Source organism: Ixodes scapularis, unplaced genomic scaffold (assembly GCF_016920785.2).
Source record: "Ixodes scapularis isolate PalLabHiFi unplaced genomic scaffold, ASM1692078v2 PGA_scaffold0__279_contigs__length_252992795, whole genome shotgun sequence".
Classification (NCBI taxonomy): Eukaryota; Metazoa; Arthropoda; class Arachnida; order Ixodida; family Ixodidae; genus Ixodes; species Ixodes scapularis.
In genome coordinates this window covers 42,794,716-42,807,427 of record NW_024609835.1, presented here as the reverse complement: position 1 = coordinate 42,807,427, position 12,712 = coordinate 42,794,716, and the positions used below count along the sequence as shown (strand labels likewise).

General features: G+C 49.6%; 1 protein-coding gene across 1 annotated transcript; it reads right to left on the bottom strand.

Moving 5' to 3' along the window:
- Positions 1-10,113: 10,113 nt before the first annotated feature.
- Positions 10,114-12,187, bottom strand: LOC120837396 (the record flags this gene model as incomplete). The annotated part of the gene is made up of 2 exons (XM_040206715.2): positions 10,114-12,076; positions 12,131-12,187. Coding segments are annotated over 2 exons (1,830 nt in total), but the record flags the coding sequence as incomplete, so codon positions are not given.
- Positions 12,188-12,712: the final 525 nt, after the last annotated feature.

Below are 12,712 nucleotides of genomic sequence, written 5' to 3'. Positions count from 1 at the left end.
CGGTCATCGAAAATTTAGAAATATTAAATGGAATTGAGGTTAGATAGGTGTATGCAACTAAAGACCATTCCAATTAATCACCTACTACGCGCTGCCACTCTGTATTTGGTGTTGTGGAATGCGTTCTGAACATGTGAAGTAGCTCTCTTACGCGGAATATTGACGCCACGATGCGCCCACTGCTTAGTGACGAGGCCTGTTTCGCCTGGGCGATAAGCACTGGAAAAGCGTCTACTTCGTTTCATGTATTTTTTTTTTGCGGCAGCGAAAGCGAAAGGCCCTGGAATCATGGGTTCCCCGTTTCGACGCGTCGTCATCGTTCCACGAGGAATGCAAGACTGTGTTGCCGCTGATGCCAACTGGAATGACGTTTTTGAACTTTGTGATTTTTCTTGGTGATTTGAAATTGCGAGAAAATTGCATCGAAGATTTTCGAGAGCAGCTTGAGGGAGCCGGCGTATTGCCGGATATCAATTCTTTTGGAGCATTACAAACGAATTATGTTTCTTTAGCCACACTACACAGGTAAACGGGTCTCCGCTGCCTCGTATATGACCCCGGCATAAAGGAAATCCGTCTTCGCATCCACTGGGTGCCCTCCCACGTTCCATACGACGCGGTTCGTCATATTGTTCATATTACAGTTCACTTTGCACTCGACCCAGCCATCAAAGTATGCATACCATCGTTAAATGTTCGCGGTTCCGACACGTGTAAGAAACAATACCAAGTATGTACTGTGGCTATCGACATGAGCTGGAATGTGCAAGCGGCGACCAAGCAGTAGAGCCCACTCTGTCTAGCGGGCAGGACGCCATGCTTTAGATAAATCTTAATAAGCCACTTGATCTGTGAAACATGACGTTCTGTTTGACGCTCTGGAACACGCCAATATTGGCAGCGTCATTTTCAAGTATACCAGAATGGCACACAAAGACTGTACAACTAGACGAATTGTCAACGAAGATCCGACCAAGGCGATAGATGTTTGATCTTGAGTTAGGCAAAGTTCTTTGTCGCCTTTAAATTCTAATTTGTGTTTGGGGCTGTTGTGCCTGAGAATTTTGAACAGTGCCCAGTGTAGCTGGTATTGGTTGGGTTACGCAAAGATAAAAATAATTTGCTACGCCGATGATATTGCAGTATTTTTGTAGTGATAAGAAACGTATCAGTGTGACAGGCATTAGTGAAAATTTTCTGTAAGGCCACAGGCGCTGCCGCGAATCGGGAAAAATGCCGCTGATTTTGGCATGGGGCGCCGCGTGGGCCAAAACGCTTTTAGTTTTTGAAGGCGTTAGGGCAGGGACCGTGCGCCGTGCACATACATCGGCGTGCCCCTAAACTGTTTCCGTGAAAACAGATATCTTATGTAGGGTGTCGCTTTCGACCTCGATAGGTGTGCTTCTCCGGGGGAAGAGATGCGACCTGCCGATTTTTGCTCGAGCGACAGTTAGTAATGTTTTTCTTATTACCAAGTTATGGTATACGTGTTACAACTCATTCACTGTGCCCGCATGAAAGTGCAAAATTTTCACCGCGTGTTCGCGACATTCATTTGGAAATCGTATTGAGAGCCTATGAGGCATGATAATCTGTTTCATCGCGTACATGACGGCAGTTTGGGGTTGTCACATTTGTTTGTTGGGCAACTGGCGTCGCATTTTATTTTGCGAGACCAGGAACACCCATTGATACAAAATTTGATTTAAACGAAACTGTCGCTAGAAATTGCAGAGAACATGCAGCGAGGCTGGGTGAATCAATGCTCAGCTAAGTTTGAAACCTGCGTCTGTGCTGTCACATTTTTTTTTCTTTTTTGCTTTTTTTTTTGTTTGTCCTACGAGACGTGGGACAAACGTCTCGGGTTGTAAGACCCGAAACGGGTTTTACAATATTGAAAACTGTCGCCTCATCTTCCAACTTTTCTTGTGTTATCTCGTTGCCCTGCACTTTTTGTTTGTACGTTTTCCTTTATATTGCTGGTGTAAGCAAGAAAATTTTAAAACGTGATTTGGTGTTAGGCCTCTTTTTGGCACCGTTGTTCCGAAGTGTTGTTTGGAGCGGGGTCCGGATGTACTAAAGCGAGTGAAACGAATATCAATTCCGTCACCGGTCAAAACTTTCTATTTTAAATCCCATAGGAGTACGTAACCTGTTAAAAAGTTTCTTAAAAAAAAAAAAAAAAAAAGGCATGAATCTCTTAAGGTCGGCGGAGTGTCTGTTATGCAAGCCACCGGAGACTCTCGAACACGTTTTTATTTTCTCCTGGGACCCAGTGTTTTTTTTTTGTTTTTTTTTTGTTATTTTGGGAAAGGGGGGGGGGGACGTTTCGCAACGCACGGTTAAGAGAGAGCTTTGCATTAGCTTATCAGGCATAAGCTGCTCGGGTGTAAGCAATGAAGACTTTGTGGCTTACCACATTTGTTTTTTCTCCTTGCGCTCTGTGGTATTTGGCGGTCACGGATGGCTGTCGACCCCAACGCCAAAGAAGTTCGTTTCTATTTTTACTTTCCAGTGAAGCATGTCGAAAGTGTGTTTTCTATTCGCAATTCTAAGCCTCAATTGCTAGGTCAATGCAAAGTTCTGCTCGAAATGATACCATTTGAGTGTGTGCCGCAAAGAGGTTGCGGTTTATTTTCATGTAACTTGACATGTGGTAGTTCTCTTTTTTTCTTCAATAATAATAAAAAATAACTTTGTGTTAGTATAAATAGGACTTTGTGTTTTCGGAGTTTATTATTATTTTTTCTTTTTTTGAAATTCGGAGGGTGTTTTTGGAGTTTATTTTTCGCTAAAAATGCAAGATTTAACGAAGATCTTTTTTAAAGACTTTTCATTGTTTGAAATTTAGAAGTTCGTCCTACTGTGCGTCCAATATTTTTTCGATTAACAATAACAATAAAAAGCAGCTAGACAAATGTACCCTTAATTCATAAGAATTTGCCTGTCTCGAATGATATTACCGCGGCTGCATTTGGCACTGCAGCGCCCTTGCCATTGTCAACCCTAACTTTCCCACGAAAAATCTCGCAAAAAAGTATTGCTTGAATTAAAGTCAATACTCTACCGGGGAGCGTAGTCAGTGAGAAGCATGGAAGCTATGGCAGTTCTCCTATGAAACCTACAGGTTTGTAGCTTTCTTTGTTATAATAACAGCACAAACCTTCCACCTTCTAAGAAGCACAACTAGTATGCTCCAAACTGGAAACCGGAACAGTGTCTTTTGTCGTGACCCAGAAGTACAATGACCTATTGCTCTGAACGAAACTTGACGAGATAAACAGTGAACCCTTTTCTCAGTAGTCAGAGATTACAAAGGAACCTAAAGTGGCCACTGCTCAGAACCACCGACTCTTTGCTCTCATTGGTAACACACCATATTTTTGCGTTTTATTGTTTTTTATTTTGCTATTCTGACCCCAGAATTTGGAGTTTTTTGAATAATCCAGAATTGACGAAAATTTTACCGGTGAATGTTTTGGGGGTATTTCAGATTTATAGGAAAACAGGGAATCCTAATTATATATGAGAGTGCAGTCAAAAGCAAACAAACACGGACACGCATTCTAAAGATGAATAGTCACGGCACTCTCCTCGAGCTTGAATGGTTCAGTCGATGACAGCATGCACCGGCGGAAACATGACGAACGGCGTGACATTGCTCTGCAACACTTCTTGATCGGTCCCAAAGGCTCGTTAACCTCGAATTCGCTGACTTGCGGTGAAACAAATTATAGTGGTTCGAAGCGAATAGCACTGTGTCATTATTTAGTTTCACAGCACAAAGACTTCTACACTTTCTTTAGTTATCATTTTTCTTCAAATAAGCAAATTATGACATCACACTATTCAAATCGAGCTACTATAGACCTTTCCATCCCTTATCGCCCAGGCGACAAATGTCGAGTCACTGGACTGTTACGCAGGCGCGGCGTACGATTTTTTCGCAAGAGGCGCTATTGCGCGTGCTCAGAAGGCGTTTAACAGTCCAGTAAGAAAAGATGGCAGCTCGCAGAAGGCGTTTGTTGGAAAGGTCTATAGCCCCGTGGGTGTAAACACGAGGCGCCTCGGTTCGGCTGTTAGTCAGCGCAGCTGGTGGCCAAAATGGACAGCTTTGGGAAGGCCTAACCGACGAACAATTGGACGCGAGCTCTGCATCAGGGTTCGTGAGGGCACTGGGACGTTCGCTCTGAGACGGCCGTCTCAGAGTTGCAAAAATCCCGCATGAGATGGCGCCACCTGTCGAACCAAACTTTATTGCCCAGTGGGTATACTTCGTGTCCCCTTAAGTCCGGACGCAGCCAACGCTACGAGCTGACGGAACCAATCAAACAGCGTCAAACTTGCGATTAACTGGGCCTTCCCTGTGCTGGTTTGGTTCAGCGATAACAAAGCATGTAGACAGACATGACGAACTCCATGTGGACGCGCTTTTGACGCTGTTTGATTGGTCTCATCAGCTCGTGACGTCGGCTTCGTCCGGACTTAAGGTGAAACGAAGCACATTCGCACCCACCTAAGGCAACGCCACCTGGAATAATCAAGGCCTCTGTAATAGAATTTGACGTCATCACAGTGAGGTCGCGCGAAGACACGGATTGGACACGAGCGGTGCGTCAGCCTTCGGCTGGGCCTCGCGTCCAATCAACGCGTCATATGGCGCTCGGTATCGCGCTTGGGTCCAATTGCTGAGTTGGCGCCATCGGACTGGGATGGCGCTCCATAGAGGAAGAGTTCGAAGGACTTCAGTATTCTAAATGGTGTTGCCTAAAGCCGCCCCCAGTGGCGCTTGAAGTCCTATTGAGCTGGTTCCTGTGCGACTAATGTGGCGATATTGGCACAGCAGCGCGTGGGGAGTTCATGCATCTTCTAAAGTAAGGAGAATGCATGTCTTATAAGGTTCGACAGGAGGACGAAAGAAATAATGTAAAGTGTCATGAAACCGCAACGTTTTAGCGGACAATGGAGCTCCAGCTTTCGGAAGAATGTTTGACAGCGGCACAAGCGTTTTATTTTAGGCTCGATGCCACACTTAAATATGAGAATGTGAAAACATCTGTAGGCGGAGTAAAACAAGAGGAGATCATCATCTGGCGTCCTCTGGCGCACTGTTCAAACTCTGTTGATTGTTCGTCCTCGAACAGGAAACCAAGATGCAGTAATCCCCCGATTGGGCAACCTGGGCGTTACGGAACCCTTGATTGCCCAAGGGAGGAAATGAGCAGCCCGGCGAAAATTGAGCGCTGCCAGAATCTGACCTGTGTCAGCGAAAGACGCAATTGCGCTGATGGTCTGCGGAAAGCGGAGCTTCCCGCACCTCTGTTTACTTTTCCTGCAGCCGTGTCGGAACTCGGCTGACTGACGAAAATTCGCGCATCGACGGCTGCATGGGGGTATTGTATTTCTCGGGGGAATGTACAATGGTTTTTGTTCACGCCGTGCGCCGGCTTTGAACTAAGAGCACTCTCATACGGTTGCGACTCTTCTTGAAATTTTGATCGGTTTCCCGTGATGGGACGGGAAGTGCGTTTGTGGTGCGCGACCGACAGTGACAACGGGGCCATCCTGGCACGCAACCAACGCACGCAATAACCGTCGATCTCCAACTGTTTTCCATATTAAAGTCACAATCACGCTGCTCGCTCATATAGAGACGATGCGGTGTTTGCCGCAGACATGATGATAGAATTACCTGAGCGATCACGTTTGTTTGTGTGCTTTGAAGATGTCTGCAGAGATTTCTTGTACGACCAGTGTGAACACTGTCTGAAGCAGCTCGCTTCAGACAGTGTTTGCAGACCTTTTTTGGTATGATGCATTATCAGTGCCACCGCGGCCTAACAGAATTGTGCATGACCGCGACGAAGAGATGCTCAACTGTCAAGGTTTGGAAATGGCTGTGCGTAGTCCTTAACGAAGGGTGCAAAATTCACAAAGGGAAGGTACGATTTTGACTTTCGTTTCTACTTTTGGCGTTCACTGGACAAAGGAAAGGGTCCGATGTAGCAACAACTCCTGGATAACGAAGCCGTAGTGTTAAATTTTCGGTTGCACCTAAATAACGACGAAAATAATCCCTGGAGAAGGGGAACAAGGGCGACAAAGAACAAACACAAATCTCCAAACACAGCTAGGTGACTGATGTATGTTTGTCCTTTGTTCCCGTTGTTCCCCTTCTCCGGGGATTATTTTCATTATTCTTGTCCAGCTCGCGTGTGCCTTTGCATTAATTGCATTATCATCATAACCTAAATAACGTCACCGAGAACGTGTCTGAGCTGAGAGCTGATGCAGTACTCCTATCCAACAGATGCTTCGTGTTGGCCTTCCTTAGGTAACGGCAAAAATGTCGTACATGGCTTTGTCATCTAGGAGAATTTGAATGTCGCGTGATGCTCTCCTATGAACTTGGACTGAAGTGGAGATGCACCAAGCTCTAAGTAAAGACGTTAATGATCGCTTCCAGGTTAGACCGATATAAAATATCGGAGGTTCAGAAATTTAAAAAGATAGGAAGAAAGGGAGGGAAGAAAGAAGAAGAAGGATAGGACGAAAGGGAGGGTGAAAAAGTGCAATTATACGAATAATAGTAACTGACAAGAGTGTCAGCAAGTAGGCGTATCTTTCTGTGAGAGAAACGAATGTTAACATACTTTAACAAGAGGAACGTAGGCGAGACCGATGGGTTTATTCCTGATGCCCTGTGGGAGACGAGGGCGGAAGACACGTGACGAGTGGTCAGCTGAGGAGACACTCTACTGTAGTGCTGAGACTAACAACACTCCTTTATCCACCCACACATGTAGCATACCGTTCCGTTTCCAACTTCCACAATCTCTTCCTCCTCTACTTCTTTCCACAGCTATACCTTCCGGCTCGGTCCGTGGCGCTGCTCTCTCCTCACAGTTCTCCCCCTCTTCAGACGTGAAGCCGTGGGTGACCGATCTTCCCAGGGTCCGCGGTAGAACGCCAGCAGATCAGCGTGGGCAATGCCTTGGCGACGTCCAGAGGCTGGGTTACTTAGTAGGAAGTCGTTGTCTCCCACTTGATCCCCCACGCGGAATGGGACCCCACGTCTAGCAGCCAGTTTTGCTGAAATTCCCTTGCGGGCATTGTTCAGCGTGTGAGCGTCGCAAAGCACGAGATCGCCAACCTTGACTGTTGTCGGCCGTCGTTGTTTGTCGTAGTGCGCCTTCTGTGCTCTGGTGAAGTTGCCGTTGCGGAACGCGGGTATGGTCCGGTTATCCCGCCACGGCGGGATAACCGGACCATACCCGTGTTCCCGTGTTCTACAACGGCCGCGTACACTGTGTGCGACTCGATGTAAGAGTCAGCGTCCCGTCCCGCCCAAGTGCATCCGGGGCCTGAGGACATATCGGCCCTCGGAGGGGGCGGCAGCTCAGCGAGCAAGTTCGCTTAAACCATTAGCGCCTCAATTGAGGCAACCTGGGCTGCAGCTACAAGCCCACTGGAATGTCTCCCACCTGATCCGCGGCCAGGTCGTGACGCGACATGAAGAGCCTTGCTGCCATTCCCACGACCAGAGAAAGTCAAGTCGAAACATCCGAAGCAACCTCCGTATATCTGTCTAGGAACCACCACTCTGGCGGGAGTGCCGTCCCTCTGCCTTTTGACGTTCGTCGGGATGACGCTAAACAACAAGCCGTCTCGGCCCAGCAGATACGAATCGTAAAGCTCATTAACTCGCCTGCCACCATTCTTGGTTTAAACTGCAATTTCCGCTATTTTCTTACCCCGACTGACAAACTCGTCCGCAGCGTTTCCGTCGCAACTGCTATTCCTGCAATTCTTCCGACACCCGCTGACAAACTCGTCCGCCAGTGTTGTCGGTGTCCACTGCTATTCCCGCAATGTTTCCGACACCCGCTGCCGTCAGCCAGCGTTCCCGGTGTCAACAACTATTTCCGGAATTTTTTCGACACCCACTGACAAAAAACTCTCTGCTCACCGGGCTTCGACAAGCTCTTCCCTGCGCACCACTTCTCCCCAAGCCACGATCTTTGGTCCCCTCGTTCAGCGTCCTAAATCTGCAACGAGTCCTGGCTGTTTCACCTTCTGCCAGTCGTTATCCTGCCTTCCAGCGAACATGCGGTGCCTCTCCTCCACCTTCGAAGACTTTCTTACATCTTACTCGCGCTCCTTGTCGCTCCCCGGTTGCATCACTTTTTCCCAACCGCTATTCTGAGGTGCTCTAGATGGTGCGTCCGCAACCTTGTCCTTCGAGTCCTTTCGGTACTCGAATTGAGAAGGCACCTGCTGAGCATGCTGTAGGACAAGTCGCCCAAATTCTAACAGACTTTGTCTCGACAGACATCGTTAGCGTTAATGAACAAACCGCTCAACGAGTCCGTGGGACTCCCCGGAGCCGACGAGAAGCAGAAGCATACCGAACGCCCCCTACGTTGGGCGCCATATTTAGGCTAGGTTCGCTCTCTTCAATATTCACCAACTGATCGGTCTGTGCTTCGCTCGTCTCCCAGACAGCGACACAACACAACGAGAAGACAGCGAATGGGTTTACTGTACTTCCCGGTTGCCTGTCCTCGATAGCCGGCAGTCCGGGCACGCCGATCCTGGTTGTCGCCCGCCGTTCAGAGCTCGCAGTTGGAGCCCGTGTCCAAGCCTGCGGTTACATCTTTCCCATGCCAGCGCCGTGCAGCTTGCCGTTCCTGGCTATTATAACCAGTCTCGCTGCGGAACCACTCCGGGATCGCCATGGCCTAGGCCGGTATCACCAATGCTCGCCGTTCCCGCCGGTCCTGGTCCCAACCTCGCTGGTGGCGAAAAGGCAAGCAGCGCACAGTAAACGGGGACTTGCTGGTGGACTGCTCCGGAGATCGCCGTGAGACTGACCGGCTCCATCGGTGCTGGCCGGCCCCAGCCTCGCGCAGCACGCTTTGTCTGGCGCCAGCTTGTGCCTTCTCGGCCGACCAATTGTCACGTGCCCTCCGCCCAGTCGTCTTCCACACCCTCGCCTCCCACAGCCTTTAATGTGATGCTGAACCAAATATTCCAGTGTCCATAATAAGTGGCGTACGATCTTTCTACAAGCCAGCAACCGCCGGTGTGCGCGAGCACACGCAACGAAATTGACGTCAAAGTCCCCCGTTCACGCTTCAGATGACAGTGAAATGTGTGGGCTCCTGGAAAATGGAGAATAAAGACAGTCTTTTCATCTCCACAGTGGGGTCTGGTGTAAAAGGTAGGCGATTAATTGGTCTAACAAGCACGTGGCTTTCACTTGTGGGGATGAAAATCCTGTCTTCATTCTCCTTTTCCGCGGAGCCCACACATTTCACTGTCATTTTAAGCGTTGTTCGAGGCGGGGTTTAGGCCGCACGTCCGGAAGCTTCCTGGCTCGAGACGACGTCCATTCCCCGAAGTGAAGAACCCAGGGGTTCAGTGGAGGTGGGAGACTTGGTAACGTAACGAACGGTTTAATTACATGGTAGCGATACAGTCGTCAAATCCGAGAGAACAACGGAGCAGCCTCGCGCTCCGCCTTATATAGGGTCCGTTTCTCCCTCACTCCCCGCCAGGGCAGCAGGTGCGATGCAGCAACCCGCCGTCAAGTGCGATGCAACAAAGTCCGCCGTCCAGTGCGACGTAGCCAAAGTTCTCCGCAGTTAGGCCATGCCTCTCTCCCTTTCCCGAGCGCACCAACCACCACGCACACACACACGTCCCGCTAACGTCACGGGCGCGTTGAGACTTGTTGCCGCAGGCCCCGTCACGCAGGCGACGGTCCCGGACTCGTCTTGACTCGTTTCCGCAGCGTTGAAACTCGGAAGAAGGTCGCCGAAGGTTCCATTCTTAACAGCCCCTCCGGGGCCAGGGAAACCTCGAATGGCCGGTGATACTATCGCTGGCCTGAAGAGGTGGGCTTGGAGTGGGCCTTGAGAAGATGCTGCAAGCACTAAGCAAACTCCCAAACCTCTCACAACGGAGGCATCAGCGGAAACGTCCCCCACAACACCACGCCACACCGCAGTCAAACGCTCGGAATCCGCCAGAGACCCGCCAGACTGGATTACGGATTACCAAAATCTGCTAAAACAATGCAATTTAAAACCTTAGGACAATTTCGGGTATCGAGACCCGCTGTCGCCAAAGCAAAACTCATTTTTCCAACGAGGTCACTATGAACAAAATACAAAAGACAAAAACTCTTCGCAATTTGTGAGGTCCTTTTGGGGGTTTTAACGAAGTGCCCCCACTTAGATCCTCATTCCCGTGGATGACGAAAACCTCTGAGATCATTCCTACTCTTTTTGGTGATATATCAGAAAAATCTGCTCAACCCATCGGCATTGCCGTTAAATTTGCCTTTCCTTTTTCTTACACTGAAGTCATAGTGATCGATTTTCACGTGATTTCTAGACGTGAAAATGCGGTCCTTATAGCGCCGATAAAACAATCCGCCTTTTTCATGCCCCGTCACATTGGTCTTAGCAATCTCCTGAGCTGTACCGCGAAACCCTGACACACTAGGGTCGCTCTTCTGCTCGACTGTCAAAGACACTCTGTTTACTCGTAACAGAGGACCAAAGTTACGTGACGCCGGAGCTACGAGAGATCCTTTGATGATCCCGTCTTCCTCCGCCTTTTCCGCCGGCGCGTTGGGACGGCGTACGCTTTCTGGTGCTACGAGGTCGGGCTGTTCTACAACCCGGACCCCCTCATCCCGTTTCTCTGCCTCCAACTCTGGGAGTGCTTGCTCCCCGTCAGCTGCCTTTCGCTCTGGATCACTCGTTAACAAAGGGGCGAGCTGACGCGATTTGGACCTCGTACACGACTGAACTAGTCCTCCTCCCAGTTGTTGACCCCTTTCGCGCAGCAGGAAATCTGACCGGTTAGAAAACAAATAGGGATACTCCAACGGGACTGTTTGCGAGACAGCCGCCTCTGTCACTAGCTCTCCGAACGGGCCAGTTATCCTTACTCTCGCCATAGGCAGACAGACACCGTGCCTCTCGAGCAGCTGCTTGATCCAAACTACCTTTCCAGTAAAGTCGGATGTCGTTACATACGACGGATGAACAACGTCCATCGTCGCTGCACTGTCACGAAGCACCCTGCACGGCTTTCCGTTTACCTGGAGCTCGTGAAGATAGGGACGAAGAAGCTCCAGGTCCCTGTCACTACCGCTCACGTACGAGAACACAACCCGCGGTTTGTTACACCTGGCCGCTGTGTGTCCCGGCTCCTGACAGTTGTAGCACAGGAACGGCTTCCTTGCCTCGAACTGCCCTTTTTGGCTTTTCCGTGCCTCGTCTTCGTTCGAGGGATCTCCGTTCGAGGGATCTCCGCTCTTTTCTGGGACCTTTCGTCCTGTTTCTGGCTTCTCGGGCCTTTTTTCTCGCGAGCCGTTTCCCTGTTGGAAGGGCTTGCGCTGATCGCTCCGGCCGGGTTCGCTTTCCTCTCCGCTCAGCTTTCTACGCGTTGCGTACTCTTCGGCTAGCTCAGCAGCCCTTTCGACAGAGTCGACTCCCACCCTATCCTGCACCCAGAGCTTGACTGACTGCGGAATGCTACGAAAGAACTGTTCGAGGCACACACACTCGACTACCTTGTCGCGGCTTTCGTACACTTCCTCGCTCTTCAACCATTCTATCAAGTTGGTTTTAAGCGCGTACGCGAATTCCGAGTAGCCCTCGCTGCTCTTTTTGGATGCGTTTCTAAACCTTTGACGGAACGCCTCGGCAGAAAGGCGATACCGCTTCAAAAGGCTCGACTTCACCTTGTCGTAGTCGTCCGCGTCTCTAGTATTAAGGCGCGCGACAACCTCTGCAGCCTCACAGGGCAACAAAGTCAAAAGCCGTTGCGGCCACGTTTCTGGGGCGAAGCTCAACTTCTCACATGTCCTCTCAAAGTTAACTAAGAATAGGCCCACGTCTTCCCCAACTTTAAACGGCTGCAGGAGCTTCTTCATTTGATACGACTCGGCCTCACTTGCTCGTACCGGAGCCCCAACTCTACTGTTCTGCGAGTTTAATCGCTGTTGTTCAATTTCGAGCTCTAGCCTTTTTAGCGCTCGTTCCTCTGCCGCTGCAGCCTGCGCTCGTTCCTCTCTCGCTGCAGCCTGCGCTCGTTCCTCTCTTGCTGCAGCCTGCTCCTGTTCTCGTTCCTCTTTCGCTGCAGCCTGCGCTCGTTCCTCTCTTGCTGCAGCCTCACTTTTAGCGTTCTGAAGTAATTCCCACGCAATTTTAATATCCTCTGCTTCCGCGCTCTCTGAAATTGCTTTACTGATCTCAGATTTCTTCATCTTTTGCTCCACCTCCACACCAAATTCTTCACATAAACAGAGTAAATCTGTTCTCAGTAACCTCATTAGATCCATGATCGCTGCTCTTTAGCTTTGGCTTTGCTATAAAACTTGTCGCGAGGTTGTACACAAACCTAGCGCACGAGTCAAACACTAAGGATTCCCAGCAGTTCAAAATTAATTACCCATAATCTGAAGCCTGGCGAATCTCAAAGCAAAGTCCAAACGCTCACCCACAGATGTAGCACGATGTCGCATGGTCCGATCCCAACTGCTGCCAACCAGTTGTTCGAGGCGGGGTTTAGGCCGCACGTCCGGAAGCTTCCTGGCTCGAGACGACGTCCATTCCCCGAAGTGAAGAACCCAGGGGTTCAGTGGAGGTGGGAGACTTGGTAACGTAACGAACGGTTTAATTACATGGTAGCG